The sequence below is a fragment of the Pan troglodytes genome, chromosome 5, assembly GCF_028858775.2.
Source record: "Pan troglodytes isolate AG18354 chromosome 5, NHGRI_mPanTro3-v2.0_pri, whole genome shotgun sequence".
NCBI classification, from domain to species: Eukaryota; Metazoa; Chordata; class Mammalia; order Primates; family Hominidae; genus Pan; species Pan troglodytes.
In genome coordinates, this window is record NC_072403.2 from 172,568,643 (window position 1) to 172,594,768 (window position 26,126).

The following is a 26,126-nucleotide window of genomic DNA, read 5'->3' on the forward strand; positions in this document are numbered from 1 at the left end:
AATACAAATGATGTATAGAGATCAAAGAGGGGTAGTTAGCATATCAATCGATCACCTCAAACATTTATCACTCACTTGTGTTGGAAACACTCAATATCCTCTTTCTAGTTGCTTGAAACTATACAATATAATATTGTTAGCTAGACTCATCCTACAGCGGCATAAAACACTAGAACATATTTCTGACATCTAGGTGTAATTTTGTAGCCTTTAACAAATCTCTCCCTATTCCCCCTTTCCCCACCCTTTCAGACCTGGAACATCCTCCATATTACTTTTTAGTTCTTTGATATAAGCTTTTTTAGCTGCCACGTATTGTTACTGGCAGCAAATCCATATGGGTCTGCAGCAACCTCAATTCTTGCTTCCTTGGAAGAAAGATTTTAAGAGGCATGAGGCAAAAGGACAGCAGGAGTGACAGTTTATTTAAAAGCTTTAGAGCAGGAATGAAAGGAAGAAAAGCACACTCGGAAGAGGGCCAGGCAGCTGACTCGAAAGGCAAGTGGGGTGGCTGGCAAAATGGCCGAATAGGAACAGCTCCATTCTGCAGCTCCCAGCGAGATCAACACAGAAGGCAGATGATTTCTTCATTTCCAACTGAGGTACCCGGCTTATCTCATTGGGACTAGTTAGACAGTGCGTGCACCTCATGGAGGGTGAGCAGAAGCAGGCTGGGACATCGCCTCACCTGGGAAGCGCAAGGGGTCAGAGAACTCCCTCCCCTAGCCAAGGGAATCCATGAGGGTCTGTGCCGTGAGGAATGGTGCACTCTGGCACAGATACTATGCATTTCCCATGGTCTTCACAACCCACAGACCAGCAGATTCCCTTGGGTGCCTATGCCACCAGGGCCCTGGGTTTCAAGCACAAAACTGGATAGCCATTTGGGTAGACACTGAGCTAGCTGCAGGAGCTTTTTTTCCATACCCCAGTGGTGCCTGGAATGCCAGTGAGAGAGAACTGTTCACTCCCCTGGAAAGGGGACTGAAGCCAGGGAGCCGAGGGGTCCAGCTCAGTGGATCCCACCCCCATGGAGCCCAGCACCCTAAGATCTACTGGCTTGGAATTCTTGCTGCCAGCACAGCAGTCTGAGGTTGAACTGGGATGCTCCAGCTTGGTTGGGGGAGGGGTGTCCACTATTACTGAGCCTTGAGTAGGCGGTTTTCCCTTCACAGTGTAAACAATGCCCCTGGGAAGTTCAAAATGCCCCAATTAAAAGACACAGACTGTCAAAGTGGATAAAGAGTCAAGACCCATTGTGTGCTGTATTCAGGAGACCCATCTCATGTGCAAAGACACATGTAGGCTCAAAATAAAGGGATGGAGGAATATTTACCAAGCAAATAGAAAGCAAAAAAAAAAAAGGGGGGGGTGGGTTGCAATCCTAGTCTCTGATAAAGAAACTTTATTTTTTTTTATTTATTTTTTATTTTTTTTAAAGGTAAATCTACATTTCTTTGGTTAGTTTTTATTGTACTGGTAAAGACCAAAGAATTGGTAATGTTCAACAAAATATGAAAATGCCAGTGACGTTAACAAAAAATATCTGGAAACCAAAGAATCTTGCTTACATCACAATCACAGCCAGGAAAATGCAGCTTATTTTACAGCCTGTCCCCAATGTGAAGAATATGTAGAAGCAACAGTAAATAAAAAAAGAAGTATAATACAGAAATGCCTAATATCAAAGAAATTCATGTAACAGAATACTGAACTTCAGTATTTCTAATACATGTATATACACATTCCTGCTAACTGTAGAATATTTCCTGCAAGTTATGGTCCCAGTTCCTCACCAATGGAAGACCTATCTTGTACTATTCAATTCATACTCTCCCTAATAACAGCACTATACTAGCAGGTTCATCATCAAGTGAAGGCTGTTTGCTAGATAACCAAAACCAAGATTGGAAAACTAAAAAGCTGGAGGGAGGGAAAACACAGCCTACAAAATGTTTACAAGATTAGCAGCAAATGATGAAGTAGTAACAAGAGGGGCAGAAAAATAGAAAGATTATCATCGGATTTGGGAATTCAAAGACAGCTCAGCAAAATACTAGCACATGGCTCATATAAGATGGAATAAGCCTGGAAATACACCCCCTCCCCAATATTTGAGAACATAGAATCTACAGAAAGAGAGTCCTAATGTATTGAACTTGGTTTCTCAATTGAAACAGAAGTCTTCAAGGAAGGAGAGATACATAAAATTTAACAGGAATACGTATGAAGCAGTATCTTTAAAGAATGTAAATATATCAACCAAAAGTAAATTTGAGATTCAAATTTCCATTGCTAAAGTCTTTTCAGAGTCAGAACTACATAATTATTAAATAACTATTCAAAACAAAACAAAAAAACTTACTGGAAAGGAGAACAACTGGTTTGAGAAGAAAAGCTTTTCATGATAGAGCAGAAATAACTGTCAAGGAAAATACTTAGAAAAAGGCGTATATAAAGAGTGGCCTAGTTTTACTGCACACGTCTTTGCCATGCAGAAACAGCTAAATCCCATCTGACAGCTACTTTCCCTTTCGTGTACCTTGTCTTTAGAGAATAAAATATATCTGGGTTTGATATAGAGGAGACTAATTTTCACATTAAAAAATGATTTTCTTAAAAGCCTGGCCTTACAGTTTAAAAATTATACGATTAAAATCAAGATATTATTCCTATAAAAAGCCAAACTTTAATCCATTTAAATCATGAAACTTAAAACTTAACTTGAAGCAATTTCAATCATGAAACTTAAAACTCCAAATTACTATTGTGAATTAACACTTCTCCACTATTTATCTTGCAATTTTAAAAAACACTTCAGAAAGTAGCAAATTTGTAAAACAATAAATAATTCGTACCTATAGTATCCAAAATTAGTCATTGAATCTGTCACTCTTCCACTAGAAACCTTAGTGTCCCCACATGAGGAAAGCACTTCATTATGTCCTGAGGAACAGTTGGTTATAGAAAGGCTACAAGGAGAAAAGGAACAGAAAGAAAATTCTGAACTTTCTACTGGATTGATGGACTCTGAAATGACTCCTACAATTGAGGGTTGTGTGAAAGATGTTTCATACCAAGGAGGCAAATCTATAAAGTTATCATCTGAGACAGAGTCATCATTTTCATCATCAGCAGACATAAGCAAGGCAGATGTGTCTTCCTCCCCAACACCTTCTTCAGACTTGCCTTCACATGACATGCTGCATAATTACCCTTCAGCTCTTAGTTCCTCTGCTGGAAACATCATGCCAACAACTTACATCTCAGTCACTCCAAAAATTGGCATGGGTAAACCAGCTATTACTAACAGAAAATTTTCTCCTGGTAGACCTCGGTCCAAACAGGTAGGGTGATTTTAATGATATTGACAGAAAAGACATTGGAACAATTCTATAAAATCAGAAGGTATATGTGTAGTTTTGGTGTGGATGGCAACTTTTTCTGTCTTCAGATAGAACTTCAGTGTAATGTTGATTATGTGTTTCAGCCATTATTTTTTAAATGCTGTTAATCAAGAATGCCATTTATTAAATTTGAAGGGATCTTATTTGGAATTTCAACTCAGTTGGGCCATAAAGATGCAACGTATTGATAATAGTTTCTAATAGAAAGAACTTCAAAAATTCTTTTAGTTCTGTGCTGCAGTAAATATAGAGCCTAAAATACAGTATAGTTTTGGGTATACATAACTAACATCTATTATTTCCGTCTAATACATTTATTTATTGATATTATTCATTGTATATGTTTTTAACTGGATAAACATCAACATTTATGACAGGAATTTTCCATGCTGGGGAATTTCTCATTTTGGTGTTTTTATTAATTGCTAACTCTTGTGGGATTTCTTTTTTCAAGTAGGACTTATTTCAATAGTTTCATGGAAAAAATCTTAGAATTGTACTATTGATTTTCAGTAAGTAAAGATAAATGTTCCTGTGTCTGCTTTACATCATGTACATTCTACCCTTTAAGAATGAGTTCCATTTCTTTTTAAGTGAGATAAAGAAACTTTAAATGAACAAAGATCAAAAGAGACAAACAAAGGCATTACATGATGGTAAAGGGATCAATGCAACATGAAGAGCTAACTATCCTAAATATATATGCAATACAGTAGCTCCCAGGTTCATAAAGCAAGTTCATGGAGACCTACAAAGAGACTTAGACTCCCACACAAAAAATAGTGGGAGACTTTAATACTCCACTGTCAATATTAGACAGATCAATGAGACAGAAAATTAACAAGGATATTCAGGACTTGAACTCAGCTCTGGACCAAGCCAACCTAATAGACATCTACAGAACTCTCCACCCCAAATCAACAGAATATATATTCTTCTCAGCACCACATTGCACTTATTCTGAAATAAACCAGATAACTGGAAGTAAAACACTCCTCAGCAAATGCAAAAGAATGGAAATCATAACAGTCTCTCAGACCACAGTGCAATCAAATTAGAACTCAGGATTAAGAAATTCACTCAAAACAGCACAACTACATAGAAACTGAACAACCTGCTCCTGAAAGACTACTGCGTAAATATTGCAATTAAGGCAGAAATAAATAAGTTCTTTGAAACCAATGAGAACAAAGACACAACGTACCAGAATCTCTGGGACACAGCTAAAGCAGTGTTTAGGGGGAAATTTATAGCACTAAATGCCCACAAGATAAAGAAACAGGATCTAAAGTCAACACCCTAACATCACAATTAAAAGAACTAGAGAAGCAAGAGCAAACAAATACAAAAGCTAGCAGAAGATAAGAAATAACTAAGATCAGAGCAGAACTGAAGAAGACAGAGACACGAAAAACCCTTCAAAAAATCAATGAATCCAGGAGTTGTTTTTTTGAAAAGATCAACAAAATAGATAGACTGGTAGCCAAACTAATGAACAAAAGAGAAAAGAATCCGATAGACACAATAAAGAATGATAAAGGAGATATCACCACTGATTCCACAGAAATACAAACTACCATCTAGGAATACTATAAACACCTCTATGCAAATAATCTAGAAAATCTAGAAGAAATAGATAAATTCCTAGACACATACACCCTCCCAAGTCTAAACCATGAAGAAGTTGAATTCCCTGAACTTGAATAACAAGTTCTGAAATCAAGGCAGCAATTAATAGCAACCAAAAAAAGTCCAGGACCAGATGGATTCAGAGACGAATTATATCAGAGGTACAAAGAGAAGCTGGTACCATTCCTCCTGAAATTCTTCCAAACAATAGAAAAAGAGGGACTCCTCCCTAACTCATTTTATGAGGCCAGCATCATTCTGATACCAAAACCTGGCAGAGACGCAACATAAAGAAAATTTCAGGCCAATATCCCTGATGAACATCTATGCAAAAATCCTCAATAAAATACTGGCAAACCGAATCCAGTAGCACATCAAAAAGCTTATCTACCATGATCAAGTCGGCTTCATCTCTGGGATGCAAGGCTGGTTCAACATACACAAATCAATAAGGGTAATTCATCACATAAACAGAAGCAATGACAAAAACCACATGATTATCTCAATAGATGTAGAAAAGGCCTTCAATAAAATTAAATACCCCTTCATGCTAAAAACTCTCAATAATCTTGGTATTGATGGAATGTACCTCAAAATAATAAGAGCTATTTATGACAAACCCACAGCCAATATCATACTGAATGGGCAAAAGCTGGAAGCATTCCCTTTGAAAACCAGCACAAGACAAGGATGCCTTCTCTCACCACTCCTATTCAACATAGTATTGGAAATTCTGGCCAGGGCAATCAGGCAAGAGAAAGAAATAAAGGGTATCAGATGGAAAAAGATGAAGTCAAATTGTCTCTGTTTGCAGATCACATGATTGTATATTTAGAAAACCCCATCATCTCAGCCCAAAATCTCCTTAAGCTGATAAGAAACTTCAGCAAAGTCTCAGGATACAAAATCAATGTGCAAAAATCACAAGCATTCCTATACACCAATAATAGACAAAGAGCCAAATCATGAGTGAATTCCCATTCACAATTGCTACAAAGAGAATAAAATACCTAGGAATACAACTTAAAGGGATGTTAAAGACCTCTTCAAGGAGAACTACAAACCACTGCTCAAGGAAATAAGAGAGGACACAAACAAATGGAAAAAAATTCCATGCTCATAGACAGGAAGAATCATTATGAAAATGGCCATATTCCCCAAAGTAATTTATAGATTCAATGTTATCCCCATCAAGCTACCATTGACTTTCTTCACATAATTAGAAAAAAACTACTTTAAATTTCATATGGAACCAAAAAGATCCCATATAGCCAAGACAAGCCTAAGCAAAAAAAAAAAAAAAAACAAAGCTGGAGGCATCACGCTTCCCAACTTCAAACTATACTACAAGGCTACAGTAACCAAAACAGCATGGTACTGGTACCAAAATAGATATATAGACCAATGAAACAGAACAGAGCCCTCAGAAATAACACCAAACATCTACAACCATCTGATCTTTGACAAACGTGACAAGAACAAGCAATGGAGAAAGGATTCCCTATTTAATAAATGGTGTTGGGAAAACTAGCTAGCCATATGCAGAAAATGGAAACTGGACCCCTTCCTTACACCTTATACAAAAATTAACTCAAGATGGATTAAAGACTTAAACATAAAACCTAAAACCATAAAAACCCTAGAAGAAAACCTAGACAATATGATTCAGGACATAGGCATGGGAGAAGACTTCATGACTAAAACACCAAAAGCAATAGCAACAAAAGCCAAAATTGACAAATGGGATCTAATTAAACTAAAGAGCTTCTGCACAGCAAAAGAAACTATCATCAGAGTGAATAGGCAACCTACACAATGGGAGAAAATTTTTGCAATCTATCCATCTGACAAAGGGCTAATATCCAGAATCTACAAAGAACTTAAACAAATTTACAAGAAGAAAACAACTCCATCAAAAAGTGGGCGGTAAGAACAGACACTTCTCAAAAGAAGACATTTATGCAGCCAATACACATATGAAAAAAAGCTCATCATCACTGGTCATTAGAGAAATGCAAATGAAAACCACAATGAGATACCATCTCACGCCAGTTAGAATGGTGACCCTTACGAGGTCAGGAAACAACAGATGTTGAAGAGGATGTGGAGAAATACGAACACTTTTACACTGTTGGTGGGAGTATAAATTAGTTCAACCACTGTGGAAGACAGTGTGGCAATTCCTCAAGGATCTAGAACTAGAAATACCATTTGACCCAGCAATTCCATTACTAGGTATATACCCAAAGGATTATAAATCATTCTACTATAAAGACACACGCACACGTATGTTTACTGCAACACTGTTCACAACAGCAAATACTTGGAACCAACCCAAATGCCCATCAGTGATAGACTGGATAAAGAAAACATGGCACATATACACCATGGAATACTATGCAGCCATAAAAAGGGTGAGTTCACGTCCTTTGCAGGGACATAGCTGAAGCTGGAAACCATCATTCTCAGCCAACTAACACAAGAACAGAAAACCAAACACTGCATATTTTCACTGATAAGCGTGAGTTGAACAATGAGAACACATGGACATGGGGAAGGGAACATCACACACTGGGGCCTGTCAGGGGTTGAGGGGTTAGGGGAGGGATAGTATTAGGAGAAATACCTAATGTAGATGACAAGTTGATGGGTGCAGCAAACCACCATGGCACATGGATACCTATGTAACAAACCTGCATGTTCTGCACATGTATCCCAGAACTTAAAGTATAATAATTTTTTAAAAAATTTTTAAAAAAGAAAGGCAAGTGTGTGCGTTGACCTTTTGACTTGGGGTTTTATACGTTGGCATGCTTCCGGGGTCTTGTATCCCTTCTCCCCACTCACCCAACTCCTGAGATCTTATCCAGAAGCTGTTTCAGGTGTTTTCCATCTATTGGGAGATGGCTTTTCACTGCTGCCAGCTGTGACCAATTATTACTTTACAAAGACTGGTAAAAACTGCCTGACCATCACCTAATGGTTGAAAACACTCCAGGTGTGTGTCTGGGGCGGTGGTAGGGGAAGGCACTGTTCTGCCCTGCTCATACCTTACTAGCTACCTACTGTAACACTGAGTGAGAACACTCACTGTTTACCTTTCTGTTCCTGGCTTACTTAACAAACCTTCCTTTAGTTTCATCCATGTTGCTGCAAAAGATAGGATCTCATTTTTTTAATGGTTGAATAGTATTTTATGGTATGTATATACCACATTTTCTTTATCCATTCATGTGTCGTCAGACAACTAGATTGATTCCATGTCTTGGTTATTACGAATAGTGCTGCAGTAAACCTGAGGATGCAGAGGTCTCTTTGATATTTAACGATTTCCATTGCTTTGGATAAATGCTTAGCAGTGAGATTGCTGGATTATATGGTACTTCTATCTGTATTTTTTTGAGGAACCTCCATACTGTTCTTCAGACCAATTGCACTAGTTTAAATTCCCACCAACTGTTTTTAAAATTCCCTTTTTTTCCTGCATCCTCACCAGCATTTTTTATTTTTTGTCTTTTTGATAATAGCCCTACTAACTGGGGTGAGACAGTAGCTCGTTGTGGTTTAGATTTGCATTTTCCTCATTAGTGATGTTGAGCACATTTTCATACATTTGTTGGCCATTTGTATGTCTTCTTTCAAGAAATGTCTGTTCAGATCATTTGCCCTTTTTTTTTTAATTGGGTTGGTTTTTTGCTGTTGAGATGTTCGAGATCCTTGTATATTCTAATACTAGCCCCCTGTCCGATGAATAGTTTACACACATATGAAGCACCACGAGATCCTTTACACAGGTTAGTTCACTTACTCCTCACTCCAACCCTATGAGGGAGGCGCTATTACTACCACTCTTATTTTACCCACAGAGAGTTCAGCAGAGGTTCATAACTTCCCCCAAAGTCACACAGCTAGTGTGGCAGATGGAGCAGGGTTGGATGCCAGAGCCAGGCCCTCCAGCCCCACGCCTCGTTGCTGCAGGAGCCCTCCAATCTGCAGTCACTGCCACAGGCATCAATGGCACTCCCCAGAATAAGGATTTATTGAGCACCTACTGTATTCACAGAACTCTAATCAGTCTGAAAGTCCAAGCAATGAAGCAAACAAAGCCAAGGAATGGTAGAAATGGCAGAGTTCAAACCAGAGTCTAGGGCCTGAAGTGCACTGTATGGGCCAGGTTAAAGTGAATGAAACATTCCTATTTTGATCCTTTTCATTATTTATTATTCATACCCATAACTACCTTTAATGCGATTAGTTTTAGATGTAAAAACAACAAATACGCTACAAATCAGCTCTTCCACCATTTTCTTCTCGTGAAAAAGGCTCTTTGAAAGCCCTGTTTTGCAGAAACTTGCTCCTTTTGCATGAATGGTAAATCATAGGAGACCTGGTAGATTACGCTACATACTTAATGTGAAAGGTTGCTTCATTCAAGAGCCTGGAGTTTTCAGACATTGTCCTGAAACTTCCCTGCCTAGGGTAATGCCAGCGACGGCAGGAAATAGCTCTGACGCACTTAAGAGTTAAATACAACCTACAGAAGTTCTGGCTGGGTGGGGAAAACCTATTGCTAAAGAGAAGAGCAACTTTTTTTCTTTTTTTCTTTTCTGGAATTTGCAAACAGCATTTATTCTCAGCCTTACCTTGCACAAGCTCCACCTGGAACATTGCTGGGCAGCGTGGAAACAGAAGCAAACATCAGCCAGGCCGGCAGGGGGCAGCAGACCCCACATTTTTGCCCTCGCCTCCCGTGGGAGGGAGTGCCCGGCTCCCAAAAGCCTGTGGCGGGTTTTGTCCCAAGCGACTTCAGCCAGCAGATAGTTCGTGTCCTTCTGAGGCCGCAAAATTTGGGGTGGAAAAAGCGGGGCGTGAGGCTGAGAGTGAGGAGAGCAATCCGGGGTCGCCAGGGTGGGAGCCGCAGCGGGCCCTAGGCCTCCGGGAGGACACTGATGCTTCCGGACCGCGCGAGGCGCGCCGGCAATGCCGGCAATGGACATGCGACAGCGGCACGAGGCGGGGCACCGGGAGGGCATGCGCGGGGAGGGGGGACTCGGGCATGGCGGGCTTCAGGTTCCGAGCCCTAGCCCCGCGGGGAGGCGGCTGAGGCCCAGCGAGAATTCGAGCGCGGTGCGGGCGGGCCGGCGGTGCTGGGGGGACCCGGCGCACCCTCTGCAGCTGCTGGCCCGGGTGCTAAGCCCCTCACTGCCAGGAGCCTGCGGCGCCTGCTGGCTGCTTTGAGTGCGGGGCCCGCTGAGTCCGCGCACACCCGGAACTCGCGCTGGCCCGCGAGCGCCGCTCGCAGCCCCGGCTCCCGCCCGCGCCTCTCGCTCCACACCTCCCCGCAAGCAGAGGGAGCCGGCTTCCGCCTCGGCCAGCCCAGAGAGGGGCCGCCACAGCGCAGTGGTGGGCTGAAGGGCTCTTAGAGCGTGGCCAGAGTGGACACCAAGGCCGAGGAGGCGCCCAGAGTGAGCGAGGGCTGCTAGCACTTTGTCACCTCTCAATTTGACGTTGTAAGCTTCCTTCCACAGAGTGACCTTTTTCATGCAATCGATGTGCTCCTGTGTCAGCTATGCAAAATAATTTTTGTTTACTGAATCTGGTTTAAAAGGCAAGAAGTTGCTTCCCATTGGGAACTTTGATCCCGGTGAAACGGGATGTGTATGCCTTGAAACATGGACAGTCACATGCGCTGCTTGGTTTTGTGTAGAACTAACATGAGATGATCTTTTCCCTGATTTTCAGAATTGTGGAGAATTCACTTCGGAAAATAAGTATGTGTATCAATGCATGACCAATATGGGCGTTTACTTCAACTGATTTCACAGAAGCAGTGCTCCTAATATTTTGAGCCACACAGATTTTATCTGGTGCCTCTTTGTGATATGATCAATTAGCTGCTTACTTCATAAGTTATGTGGAGTGGGGAAGATACTCCTATTTTCTCTTTAAATGTCTTTTCTCTGATTTAAAGAAGTAATAAAGGAGAAATCTTTTTGCTATATTTTACTTTTATCCTCCACTATTCTGAAGTTTAAGCTTCAATAATTAATATAAGTACAGTAAAATTAATATTTTAAAGGTAGCTGATATGCTTGATAACCAGAAAATATTTCATTTTTTAAAAATTCTATTTCATCTACTAATTTGATCCATATGATCCATATGCAAGGGTATGTAAAAGTGTATATATAGTCATATCACAAAGGTATATGGTGTATTGAATTTATACTTTTATTGTTCATCACTAAGACCCTTTTTTGCTTTAAAAGTGGGTTATATAGACCTGTGAAACATGCAACAAAAATGAAAACACTGCACCTTTTTGTGGTTCTGTAAACACACAAGAAAAGTGGAGGTCAGAATCCATGCTGTTGACCAGGTATTAAGTTGGCGTTATCAGCAATCACTGTAGTCTCTGTGAGTGCTGATGAATCTGAATGTCATGCCTTGGGAATTGCTTTTTTGACTAGATTACTGGTTTGAGGTTGTTGCCGTTGTGTTTCTTGTAAGAGTAGAAATTCACAAGTGCACAACGTTGGATTTAGGGAAGTGGAAATTTAATGCAATCACAGCGGTGCCTCATACAAAGAAAGTGATCAACGAATGTAGCCATGATAAGGGTCACTCGCTAGGCCAGTTGTCACCTACCCCTCTGCTGGATGACAGCCCTCTTACGTCTGCACTCAGCTCCCGCGTTCCCGGAGCTTCTCTTCTCAGACCGTGCAGTGCCCAGAGCTTCAGATCTGTCCATATCCTTCATCAACACCTCCTGAAAATGTGAGACCTTGCAGAGGCCCATGTCCTCCAGGTGTTGCCAAGAGAGATGAGACAGAGCCCTGGAGTCCTTTCTTATCATCCCTTGATCAGGGTGTCTTATATCTGTTAATTCTACAAATAGCCATTTTTTTAAATGTCATTTATTTTAAACCAGTAGCTCAGCTGTCCTGTGCCAGCTCCACACCCTCAACTCTACAGCTGATTACACAGTTCATTATTATGCTAATTTAAGAAATGTTAAATATATGCAAACCTACAGAGGGAACACTGTAGCAACTTACCAACTTTCCCACAACCTGCAGTTAACAACTGTGAACAGTTTGTCATTTTAACTTTTCCCCAGTCCCTGGAATTTCCTCATCTCTAACCCAGTCTCCCTCAACCACTCATGATGAAGTGTGTACCCATCCAATCTGTTTTGGAACATTTTAAAATTATTTTACTTGGTTTTTTTAAAATCAGCTTTATATATGCACATAGTTTAAAGAGTCAAAAAGTTCTGTCCAGGGATGGTGGCTCACACCTGTAATCATAGCAATTTGGAAGGCCGAGGCAGGAGGATCATGAGTCCAGGAGCTTGAGACCAGATTGGCCAACATGGTGAAACTTCATCTCTAATACAAATAAAAAAAAATTAGCTGGATATAGTAGCCTATATCTGTAATCCTAGCTACTTGGGAGGCTGAGGCACGGGAATTGCTTGAACCCAAGAGGCAGAGGTTGCGGTGAGCCAAGACTGCACCACTGCACTCCAGCCTGGGCGACAGAAGGAGACAATGTCTCAAAAAAAAAAAAAAAAGTAAAAAGTTCTGTTTTTACAGAATTACTGCATTTCCTTCTCTCCAGAGGCAAACACTTCCAATTCTTTATTTTATTTATTTTTGAGATGGAGTTTTGCTCTGTCGCCCAGGCTGGAGTGCAGTGGCACGATCTCGGTTCACTGCAATCTTCGCCTCCCTGGTTCAAGCGATTCTCCTGCCTCAGCCTCTTGAGTAGCTGGGACTACGGCGTCCACCACCAGGCCTGGCTAATTTTTGTATTTTTAGTAGAGACTGGGTTTCACCATGTTGGCCAGGCTGGTCTCAAACTCCTGACCTCAGGGCGATCCACCCACCTCCGCCTCCCAAAGTGCTGGGATTACAGGCCTGAGCCACCGCATCCGGCCACCTCCAATTCTTTAAACTGATCCTATTGGCATTTACCTTCAGCTCTCTAAATAACTTTCTGACTGTGGTACTTCTTTTTTCAGTTTTAGTCATTACCTATTGATATGGTTTCGATCTGTGTTCATGCCCAAATTTCAAGTCAAACTGTAATCCTTAGTGTGGAGGCGGGGTCTGATGGGAGGTGATTGGCTCATAGGGCAGTAACTCATGAATGGTTTAGCACCATCTCCTGGTGCTGTTCTCCTGATAGTGAGTTCTCAGGAGATCTTGTTGTTTAAGTGTGTGTGGTACCTCCCCCACCCTTGCTCCTGCTCCTGCCATATGAGAAGTCTTACTCCCCCTTTGTCTTCCATCATGACTGCAAGCTTCCTGAGGCCTCCCAGAAGTAGAAGCCGCTATGCTTCCTGTGTAGCCTTGCAGAACTGTGAGCAAATTAAACCTCTTTTCTTTATAAATTACCCAGTTTCTGATATTTCTTTATAGCAATGCGAGAATGGACTAATACACCTGTGGACTTCCCACATGGGAATATTAGGATTTAACTCTTTAATGTACCATCAACATCATACCACACCCCACACACAGCATATGCGCCACATAAACACACACTCCCCCATAAATATACTATGCACACACACCACACATAAACCACACACCACACACCCACAGATACACCATACACACCACATACCATGTATCCACACACCACACATACCATGCACACACTCATACCACACAACACACTACACACAACACACATACACTCACACCATAAACACCACACACACCACAGAACACAGACTTTACATACACCACACACCCCATACACACCGTATACACATACATACCCCATATATACACTATGCACACATACACCACACACCTCACAACACACCCTCTCACAGACACGCCATACACACCACACACCAGTACACACACACATTTTCTATACACATACCACACATACAGTACACACACCACACACACCATATGCAGCACACGCACCACATACACAAACAACCCATATATATACTATGTGCACACATACCACATACACAACACACCACAGACTCACAACACACACACTCTCACAGACACACCATACACACGACACACCACATACATGCACTCCTCACACACCATGCACACACACCACACACATATGCGACACACATACACACCATAAACACCACACACACCACACAGACACCTCACACAGATCACACACACAGCATACACATACCGTCCACATACCACACACATACACTTCACACACCGTACATACTACATACACCCACACATCCTTTTGCCATATGTACCTAAAATAATTATGTAATTATATTGTAATTTTGGTTAAGTAAATATTCAGTGTTTATGTAACTGAGGCCTGTAGTATCCTTTTATATTTCTCCCTAGAATTCATTATTTTCTTTTCTGTAAGCTTTTATGTCTGTTTCCTAATTCCACTCCAAATTCTCAGTTATATACCTTTTCAATATGCCCCCAAACCAATCAGGCCATCTAGCGTTTTTCTTCCAGAGAGCTCCTCGGGAACCACCGGCCCTGCTCTGGTGTGGCCTGGGTGCACAGCCGGCCTGCTGTGCAGTTGTGGGATCTCCATGGACTGTCATCCAGAAGACCCCCTTTCCTCTCTGATATTTGATCCCGTTTCATGGATCCCACATCTTCCTTTTTAAAAAAAGTTACTTCCTCATTTTGCCAAAGCCAATATTTTAGTATCATCCTTAGAAAGGATACATGGAAGGTATTTTTTAATTGAGGTGAAATTCTCATAAGAAAAGTAACAGTCTTATAGTGAACAATGCGTTGTATTTAGTATGTTCACATTGGCAACCACCTCTATCCAGTTCCAAAACATTTTCATGACCCCAAAGCACAATGCAGTACCCAATAAGCTGGTACTCTCCATGACCCCATCCCAGCCCTTGCTTTCAAGTTTCAGCCATGTAGCAGATACCAGTACTTCATTCCTTTTTGTGGCTGTATAAACCACAATTTGTTTATCCCCTCATCTATTGATTGACATTTGGGTTGTGGCTGTTGTAACAGTGCTGCTATGAACATTCTCATGCAAGGTATCTGTTTGGGCACTTGTTTTCAATTCTTGTATATATACACCTAAGAGTAAAATTGTTAGATCACATGGTAATTCTATGTTTAGCATTTTAAGGAACTGTCAAATTCTTTTCCACAGTGGCCAAACCATTTTCCCTGTACATTCCCACCAGCAATATACACGATTCTAATTTCTCCACATCCTCACAAATGCTTGTTATTTTCCATTTTTTAAATTATAGACATTTTAATGGATATGAATTCTTATTTCATTGTGATTTTATTGGCATTTTCTTAATGACTAATGATGTTGACCATCATTTCATGTACTTATTGCCTATTTGTATATCTTTTTTGGAAAAATGTCTATTCACGTTCTTGTTTTTCTTTTTATTGTTGAGTTGTAAGAGTTCTTTTTTTTTTTTTAACCCATTTCCCATTTGCCCCAAGAATACTATGCGGGCAGCAAGCTACATATTTTCTTTTTCTAAATAAGAAGTGGGTTAAGAGATGGCAGTCTCACTCTGTCACGCAGCCTGGAGGGCAGTGGCCCAATCATAGCTCACTGCAGTGTCGAACTCCCAGGCTCAAGTGATCTTCCCACCTTGGCCTCCCCAAGTGCTGGGATTACAGGTGTGAGCCACTGCTCCCAGCCTAGAGATCTTAATATATTCTGGACACCAGGCCTTTGTCAATAGGTTTGCTTCATCAGTAGGTTGCTTTTCACTTTCTTAATAATGTCATTTGACACATAATAGCTTTTAATTTTTTTCATTACTTTTCAATTATTTTTTCCAGTTTTATTGAGGTACACTTCACAAATAAAAATTATATATATTTAAGATGTACAATGTAATGCCTTAATATATATGTACACTGTGAAATTATTATCATAAGCTAATTAAAATATTCACCATCTCACATAATACTTTCGTGTATATGGTGAGAACACTTAAGATCAACTCTCTTAGCAAATTTCAAGTATGCAATACAGTATTATTAACTCTAGTCACCATTCTGCACATTAGATCTCCAGAACCTATTTATCTTGCAAAGCTATACAGTTGTATCCTTTGATCAACATCTCTCCATTTCCCCCTTCCACGGCTCTGGCAATCACTAAGCTACTCTCTATTTCTAGGAATTTGACTTTGTTAGATTCCATATGTAAGCGAGATCACACAGTATTTGCCTTTCTGTGTCTGGCTTATTTCACTTATATAATGTCCTCCAGGTTGATGCAAAGGCAGGATTTTCTTCTTCATTAAGGCTGAATAATATTCCTCTGTGTGTGTGTGTGTGTGTGTGTGTGTGTGTATAAAACATATATATAAAGATAGATACACATTTTTATCATCCATCCTTTCATTTATTTATTTGTGTAAGTTGAACTATTCTTGCATTCGTGAAACAAATCGCACTTGATCATGGTGAATGATCTTTTTAAAGTGCTACTGGATTCAGTTTTCTAGTATTTTGTTGTGGATTTTTGCACATATGTTTATCAGCGATATTGCCTGTAATGTTCTTTTATTAGAGTATTATTTTCTGTGTTTAGTATCAGTGTAATGCTATCCTCATAAAATGAATGTGAAAGCATTCCTTCTTTTTAGTTTTTAAGAAGAGTTTGAGTAGGGTTGATATTAGTCTTTGTAATGTTTGGTATGCTTCAGCAGTGAAGCCATTAGGTCCTGGCCTTTTCATTGATGGGAGACTTGTTATTACTGATGCAATCATGTACACATTATTGGTCGTTCAGATTTTCTATTTCTTTCTGAGTCAGTCTTTGTAGGTTTTTTGCTCTAGGAATTCATCCATTTCTTCTAAGTTATCCAATTTGTTGGCATATAATTATTCATAGTAGTCTCTTATGATCGTTTGTACTTCTGTAGTATCTATTGTAATGTCTCCTCTTTCTGGTTTTATGTGAGTATTCTCTGTTTTTCCTAATCTAGCTAAAAGTTGGTCAATTTTGTTATTTTATTGAAAACCAACTAGTAGTTTTATTTCTTTTTGGTATCAGTTTTCTAGTCTTTACTATTTCTGATGTGGTCTTTATTATTTCTTTCCTTCTACTAACTTTTGGGTTAGTTAATTCTTTGTCTAGTTTGTTGAGGTGTAATCTTAGGTTGCTTATTTGAGATCTTTCTTCTTTTTTAATGGAAGTGTTTATTGGTAAAAGCTTCCCTCTTAAAACCACTTTTGCTGCATACTATAAGTTATTGGTATGTTAGTGTGTCCATTTTCCTTTGTCTTGAGTTGTTTTTGTTTTCAATTCAAAATCATATTTATTACATTTTAAAGCAAGTGACTTATTTTAGTATAGATTAACTCATTCCAAATGATAGCTTTCTCCAATTAAAGCTACATTGTTAAAACTTGAAAAAATTATCCAGAATTTCTCTTTCATGGTGATATTTAATTTCAGTAGGGCTTTTCACATTTTGTCTGATTGGCATATAAATCAAAAACAAATATTTCTTTTTTTATTATTATACTTTAAGTTCTGGGGTACATGTGCACTACGTGCAGGTTTGTTACATAGGTATACATGTGCCGTGTTGGTTTGCTGCACCCATCAACTCGTCATTTACATTAGATATTTCTCCTAATGCTATCCCTTCCCCAGCTTCCCACCCCCTGACAAGCCCTGGTGTGTGATGTTCCCCGCCCTGTGGCCAAGTGTTCTCATCGTTCAATTCCCACCTATGAGTGAGAACATGCGGTGTTTGGATTTCTGTCCTTATGATAGTTTGCTGAGAATGATGGTTTCCAGCTTCATTCATGTCCCTGCAAAGGACATGAACTCATGTCTTGAGTTTTTTAAATTTCCTCTTTTAATATCTTCTTCGACTCATTGATTGTTCAGGAACACATTGATTAATTTCTATCTATTTGTGGATTTTCCAATATTCCCCCATTATTGATTTCTAGTTTCATACGATTATGATCTAAAAAAAAAACCTGATATGATTTCAATCTTTTTACATTTTTTGACTAGTTTTGTGACCTAACATATGATCTATTCTGGAGAATATTCCCTGTGCACTTGAGAATAATGTGTATTCTACTGCTGTTGGATGGAATGTTCTGTATATTTCTGGTAGGTCTACTTGGCTAAAGTGTAGTTTAAGTCTCGTGTTTCCATATTGATTCTCTGTCTGGATGATCTGTCCATTAGTGAAAGTGGAGCTATTCAAGTGTGCTACTATGATTATAGTACAGTGTAGCTCTCCTGTGAGATCTATTAATGTTTGTTTTAGTTACTATATGTAGGTACTACAATTTTGGGTATATATATTAATATATATTTATAATTGTTATATATTTGTAATGAACTGATCTCCTTATTATTATATTCTTCTTCATCTCTTTTTACAGTTTTTGACTTAAAGTCTGCTTTACCTCATGTTAAGTTGAGTTTCCCTTATCCAAAATGCCTGAAACCAGAATTGTTTTGAATTTTGAATTGTTTTTGCAATGTTTGCATTATGATATGGTTTGGCTGTGTCCCACCCAAATCTCATCGTGAATTGTAACCCTCATGATCCCCATGTGTCAAGGGAGGAGCCCAGTGGGAGGGGATTGGATCATGGGGGCAGTTTTCCCTATGCTGTTCTTGTGAGAGTGAGTGAGTTCCCACAAGATCTGATGGTTTTATAAGTGTTTGACAGTTCCTCCTTCACACGCTCACACTCCGTCCTGCCACCTTGTGAAGAAGGTGCCTGCTTCTCCTTCATCTTCCACCATGATTATAAGTTTCCTGAGGCCTCCTTAGCCATGCTTCCTGTTAAGCCTGTGGAACTCTGAGTTAATTAAACATCTTTCCTTTATAATTACTCAGTCTCTTTGTAGTATTCTTTATAGCAGTGTGAGAATGGACTAATACAAATTATATATTTACTGTTTTTGCATCCCTAAACACAAAAATCCAAAATGCTCCGAAGAACATTTCCTTTGAACATCATGTTGGCACTTAAACATTTTTAATTTTGGAGTATTTCAGATTTCAGATGTTTGGATTAGTGATACTCAATCTGTATAACTACCCCTCTATCTTCTGGTTTCCATTTGCATAGAATATTTTTTCCATCCCTTTACTTTCAGTCTGAGTCCTTACAGGTGAAGTGAGTGTGTCATAGGCATCATATAGTTGGATCTTATTTTTTAATCTATTTGGCCACTGTACATCTTTTTATTGGAAAATTTAATCCATTTCCATTCAAGATAATTATTTATAGGTAAGATCTGCTATCACCATTTCGTTAATTGCTTTCTGGTTGTTTTGTAGACCCTTCGTTCCTTTATTCCACTCTTCGTACCTTTATTTGTGATTAAGTGATTTTCTCTAGTGGTATGCTTTGATTCCTTTTTATCTTTTGTATAGCTACTTTAGGTTTTTGCTTTGTGGTTACGATGGTGCTTACAAAAAAATCTTATAGTTATATCAGGCTATTATATAAGGTGTATAATAACAAAATCCTCCGAGCTAAAGCAGCATGTTCTAACCCAGTGCAAAGAAGCTAAGAACCTTGAAAAAAGGTTACATGAATTGCTAAGTAGAATAACCAGTTTAGAGAAGAACATAAATGACCTGATCGGACTGAAAAACACAGCATAAGAACTTTGTGAAGCATATACAAGTATCAATAGCCAAATCGATCAAGCAAAAGAAAGGATATCAGAGATTGAAGATCAACTTAATGAAATAAAGCAAGAAGACAAGAATAGAGGATAAAGAATGAAAAGGAATAAACAAAGGCTCCAAGAAATATGGGACTATGTGAAAAGACCAAATCTACATTTGATTGATGTACCTGAAAGTGATGGGGAGAATAGAACCATGTTGGAAAACACTCTTCAGGATATTATCCAGGAGAGCTTCCCCAACCTAGCAAGACAGACCAACATTCAAATTCAGGAAATACAGAGAACACCACAAAGATACTCCTCGAGAAGAGCCACCTCAAGACATAATCAACAGATTCACCAAGGTTGAAATGAAGGAAAAATTTCTAAGGGCAGCCAGAGAGAAAGGTTGGGTTACCCGGAAAGGGAAGCCAATCAGACTAACAGTGGATCTCTCTGCAGAAACCCAACAAGCCCGAAGAGAGTGGGGGCCAATATTCAACATTCTAAAAGAAAATAATTTTCAACCCAGAATTTCATACCCAGCGAAACTAAGCCTCATAAGCAAAGGAGAAATAAAATCCTTTACAGACAAGCAAATGCTGAAAGATTTTGTCACCACAAGGCCTGCCTCACAAGAGCTCCTGAACGAAGCACTAAACATGGAAAGGAACAACTGGTACCAGCCACTGCAAAAACTACCAAATTGTAAAGGCCATCCACATTATGAAGAAACTGCATTAACTAATGGGCAAAATAACCCGCTAGCATCATAATTACAGGATCAAAATCACACATAACAATATTAACCTTAAATGTAAACGGACTAAATGCCCCCAATTAAAAGACACAGACTGGCAAATTGAATAAAGAGTCAAGACCCATTGGTGTGCTGTATTCAGGAAACATATCTCATGTGCAAAGACATACGTAGGCTCAAAATAAAGGGATGGAAGAATATTTACCAAGCAAAAGGAAAGCAAAAAGAAAAAAAAAAGCAGGGATTGCAATTCTAGTCTCTGATAAAATATACTTTAAGCCAACAAAGATCAAAAGAGACAAAGAAGGGCATTACTTATACAAAAATTAACTCAAGATGGATTAAAGACTTAAATGTAAAACCTAAAATCATAAAAACCCTGGAAGAAAACTTAGGCAATGCCATTCAGGACATAGCATGGGAGAAGACTTCATGACTAAAACACTAAAAGCAATGGTAACAAAAGCCAAAATAGACAAATGAGATCTAATTAAACCAAAGAGCTTCTGCACAGCAAAAGAAACTATCATCGGAGTGAACAGGCAACCTACATAATAGGATAAAATTTTTGCCATCCATCTGACAAAAGGCTAATATCCACAATCTACAAAGAACTTAAACAAATTTACCAGAAAAAAACAACACCATCAAAAAGTGGGCAAAGGATATGAACAGATGCTTCTCCAAAAAAGGCATTTATGCAGCCAACAAACATATGAGAAAAGCTCATCATCACTGATCATTAGAGAAATGCAAATCAAAACCACAATGAGATACCATCTCATGCCAGTTAGAATGGCGATCATTAAAAAGTCAGGAAACAACAGATGCTGGAGAGGATGTGGAGAAACAGGAATGCCTTGATACTGTTGCTGGGAGCGTAAATTAGTTCAACCATGTGGAAGACAGTGTGGCGATTCCTCAAAGATCTAGCACCAGAAACACCATTTGACCCTGCAATCCCATTATTGGGTATATACCCAGAGGATTATAAATCATCCTGCTATGAAAACACATGCACACATATGTTTATTGTGGCACTATTCACAATAGCAAAGAGTTGGAACCAACCCAATTGCCCATCAATGTTAGATTGGATAAAATGTGGCACATATACACCATGGAATTCTATGCAGCCATAAAAAAGGATGAGTTCATGTCTTTTGCAGGGACATGGATGAAGCTGGAAACTATCATTCTCAGCAAACTAACACAAGAACAGAAAAACAAACACGGCATGTTCTCACTCATAAGTGTGAGTTGAACAAGGAGAACACATGGACACAGGGAGGGCAACATCACACACCTGGGCCTGTCAAGGGGTGGAGGGCTAGGGGAGGGATAGAACTAAAAGAAATACCGAATTAGATGACAGGTTGATGGGTGCAGCAAACTACCATGGCACGTGTACATCTATGCAACAAACCTGCACATTCTGCACATGTACCCCAGGACGTAAAGTCTAAAAAATAAAAATAAAAATAGATGGGATGAAAAGAGCATGAAAATGTTGAAGACCAAAACCAAAATTAATTCAAATCAAAATAAGTGCAGAGTTTATTTTTAACAAATGTCATAGCTATGACACCTTAATACAGAATTTGTCAGACCTTAAAAGCTTATACACAAAAATACCAAAAATGCCAAGGTTTGGCATAGCTGGCAGCTGGGAACAGTGTCTTCGTTTGATTGCTGTCTATTATTTCCAGCATGCTAAATCCTTACCCACGTTTCAGCTTCTAAGTAGGTTGATGCTTCACTCTGTCTCCCGTCCAATTAATTATTTCTCATCATTCCCTCAATCCAAGTAACAAACCTTGAAACACGAGCATAGACACCAGGCTTATTGGGGCGTGCGCAGCCAAGACCCCAAGAAGTGACTCCTTGTAAAATGTATTTGTCCTTCTCGAAGCAAACCAGAGGCCCTCCACTGTCACCCTAAACAGAGGTAGGGGAAAATTCATGTGAGCTTTAAGCTGCCAACCTTTTAATATGGGATGCCATCCTTCTCTTATCCATATGTACATTTTCCCAGTAATTCAAATCAGAAAGGAACTTATGAGCATATTACTCAAGCATCTGCAGTGCTTAAGTACTTAGCAAAGTCTATTCAACAAAACCACATCACTTAGTTTTTTCCTGGGAAAAAAAATAATCCCTTGTGAATCCTGCATGCATCGCTTCCTAACTTGGTGTTTCCTTTAGACTGGGCTAGCCTGGACATCATTGTTAAGTGTGTGTAATTTGTCTTGGTCCTGTACCCTCTACCTTCCTCTCTACTGGAAAAGCCACCACTTCAGTCACTGGTGACCAGCACACACCAGGAAGGTGAGTGGCCTGAGGTAGTTATGGCACTTGCGGCTCCCTTGCTATGGATCTGGAACTCAAGCCCCAAGACGTCTCCTTAGATGATTTGAATATGCATTCAGGGACAGATCTGGGGAGTTTCTGAGCAACACTTAGACTGGGGTCTTCCATTGACAAAACCTTCCTGAATTTGCCACTTTGGGACTGACGTCTAAGGGACTGAGACTGAGACAGGAGAGCACAAGACTTTGATCTCTTGATCTTTTCTTACCTGGCAACTATCAGTGCCTCCGGCCAAATGCTCAGCACAAATATACTTATACTGATTGCACACTTCATTCTCAATCACAAGGAGCTGGGCTTCCTTGAGAAGGCCAGTCCCAAAGGTACCTGTGTTTAAAAAGATGAAAGAAATGGTTACTGAGGCCAAAACTTGTTCACGAGGAAATTCCAGAAGAACAGAGCAGTGGAGCTGGACCTCCTGTCTGTCCGTGAGGCTGCAGAACACAAGGCAGTTCTCAATGCCACTGGACTCTCTGACCCATTAAAGTGCAAATGTCATATAAGATTTTATGTTCCCAAGACCTGGATTCAACAATCTGGGCTTTGTCATGCTGCTTTGGGGTTGGTTGTTGTTTGTGTACTTTTTGCTTTTCTTTTGAAGCTATGAAAATGATTTTTACAATGTAAAGAGAGTCTGAGAAATACAATTGCTATTCTTTTTATATACTTTTTTCAGATTTTTATATGCTTCTTTTACTATTACATCATAATGCACAATTTCCTATACTGATTTTTTCAATCAATGTTATATCATGAGTTTTTAAAAAAATGCTACAGTCTTCATAACTAATATTTTAATGGGGAGTGACTGCTTAATGGGCATGAGGTTTCCTTTGGGGATGAGAAAAATGTCCTGGAAATATGGTGACGGTTGCACACCATTGTGAATGTACTGAGTGCCACTCAGTGGTACCTGCCAAAATGGTTAAAATAGTAACTCTATGTTGTATAAATTTTATTGCAATAAAAATGAATATTCATCATTTACTAAGAATCAACCTTTCCAGGCACAAGCTCGTAATGTGGTATATCTCACTTAATCCTCACAACAGTCCTATGAAACAGGCACTTGCCATTCCTGTTCTTCAGTTGAGGAAACTGAGGCGTAAGGAGGTTGTATAGCTCAGCTTGAGTCTGGGTCTGCGGAGTCACTGCCCAAATGCTTCCTCCCCATGCGTGTTGGCCCCACTCTTGCTTCCAACCTTCCACATGTTTGTTCATAAAGTTCATTCTTATTCCTTATTACTTTCTGAAGTCTCAGTTCCCATAATTATATAGACATATTTCTATCTCACAGTAACATTGCCAAATTATTCTCTAAAAGGGTGTGACAGTGTAAAATGTCACTGGAAAACAATTACTTTGCCTCACCCTTGTGATATTCAATTTTTAAAATATTAGCTAACATAGTGGGTGGAAATTGTCCTGGTTCATTTTCTAATTTACACTTCCTTGACAATTAGGGAGAAGAAATACTAGGGACAATTCTCCTCGTTGTAGTTCTTCTTTTGTGAAAAACTGCTTAATTTCCTTTGCCAAATTGAAACAGAACCTCTGCTAAAGTGCCAGAGGAAATGCTGTTTTCCCAGATGGACATGCCCAGGGATGTCTCAGTGCTCTCACAAATAATCCAATTTTCCAATGTTGCAAGCCCAGCTCTCATTAGAATTTTGCAAAAGTTTGCAAGCATGGCACAGGCAAGAACTGAAGCACTCTCTCCTGCTTTCCCCAAAGCCTTTGACTGCACTTAGATCATTGTCTTCAGTGTCAGAAAACTGACACCGAATCTGGAGTTTACATGAGCAGTGTGGAAGAGTCTCTTCCGCAGAGCTGCATGGAGGAAGCTCCTCCTGACTACCGAGCATTGGGCATGGGATGCATCACCTGGACTGCACAGATGTGTAAAGGGGCACCCTTCTCAAAATATTTTGCTGAAAATTAAGTTAGGTGTCACTGCTCTCAGATTTGCTCTCTGAGCAAGGCAAACATCCTGATAAGAGGGAAAACCCACCAGGAGTTGCTGGGAAATTAATGCAGTCTATGAGTATGTGCTGCCATCTCGTGGCCAATGTACAGATGGCACCTCTGAGGGCAGGGTGGGCCACAGGTGACCTGAGGATTGAAGCCCTCTCTGATGGCACCCTGGAGACAGGGCCACGGGATCAGCCCAGTGATTGCAGATGAGACTTACATGGACAAGCCCCTTGGCCTCAACACCCACTCTGCACTTGGTACATCCAAATCTGGGAAGGTCTGGTCACATGAAGGGGAGAGGGGGAGAATTTTGACCTCCCTCTGAGAAGCTGAGAACACCCATTGATCTGATGTCATTATTAACATGTAGAAAGTTGATAAGCAGGCCTGAGTTATGTATTGTGGCTCCTCCTGGTCTAGTTGGTGTTCTGAAAATCCTTTTCTCAGTGGACATGTGGGTGAGACCAGAGGAGACTGGGAGCCCAGTGCAGGATGGTGGTTAGAAATGTGTGGATGGGGGTGGGAGAGAGGAAACAGTGAGTGGGCTCTGGGGTCAACACCCAGCTACACCCTGCTTATGTGATGTTTATTTATGATGATGGTGGTGATGATTAAACCAATGGTGATAGTGATGGTGTTAATGATGGTGATGGTGATGGTAGTGCTGGTGATGATGGTGGTGCTGGTGATGATGGTGGTGGTGATAATGGTGATGGTAATGATAATGGTGATGGTGGTGGAGTAGCGGTGATGGTGGTGGTTAGTAATGATGGTTACAGTGATCATTGTGATGATGGTGATAGTGATCATGGTGGTGGTGATGATGGTTACAGTGATGGTGGTATTGGAGATGGTGTTGATGGTGGTGATTGTGATGGTGACGATGGTGGTGATAGTGATGGTGGTAGTAATAATGGTGATGATGGTGGTGGTGATGATAGTGATGGTGATGATGGTGGTAGTGGTAATGATACTGGTGATGGTGTTGAAATGGTATTGATGGTGATGGTCGTGGGTAGTAATGATGATGGTGATGGTGGTGATGGTGATGGTAGTGATGATGGTGATGGTGGTGATGGTGATGGTAGTGATGATGGTAGTGGTAATGCTAATGGTGATGGTGGTGGTAGGCATAGTAATAGTGGTGATGATGGTGATTGTGATGATGGTGGTAGTGGTAATGATGATGGTAATGGTGGTGATGATAGTGATGGTGATGATGGTGGAAGTGGTAATGATGATGGTAATGGTGGTGGTGATAGTGATGGTGATGATGGTGGTAGTGCTAATGATATTGGTGATGGTGTTGGGATGGTGTTGATGGTGATGGTGGTGGGT

General features: G+C 40.0%; 1 protein-coding gene and 1 long non-coding RNA gene across 6 annotated transcripts in view; one reads left to right on the top strand and one right to left on the bottom strand.

Annotated features, from left to right (window-relative positions):
• Positions 1-10,076: 10,076 nt before the first annotated feature.
• Positions 10,077-26,126, top strand: part of LOC134810388 (uncharacterized) — a 28,573-nt gene continuing 12,523 nt past the window's right edge. Inside the window, exon 1 of the long non-coding RNA XR_010158236.1 lies at positions 10,077-10,546. This is a non-coding gene — a long non-coding RNA (uncharacterized LOC134810388). The remainder of the gene's footprint in view (positions 10,547-26,126) is intronic.
• The window catches only part of LPA (lipoprotein(a)), a 176,197-nt gene continuing 172,048 nt past the window's right edge, over positions 21,978-26,126 (bottom strand). For all 5 annotated transcript variants that reach the window (XM_063813639.1, XM_054686968.2, XM_054686969.2 and 2 more), the window contains 2 exons: positions 23,023-23,141; positions 21,978-22,382 (listed from right to left, as the gene is read on the bottom strand). In XM_063813639.1, coding sequence (XP_063669709.1) covers positions 22,221-22,382; positions 23,023-23,141 — 281 coding nt within the window. In that variant the 3' untranslated portion in view covers positions 21,978-22,220. The remainder of the gene's footprint in view (positions 22,383-23,022; positions 23,142-26,126) is intronic.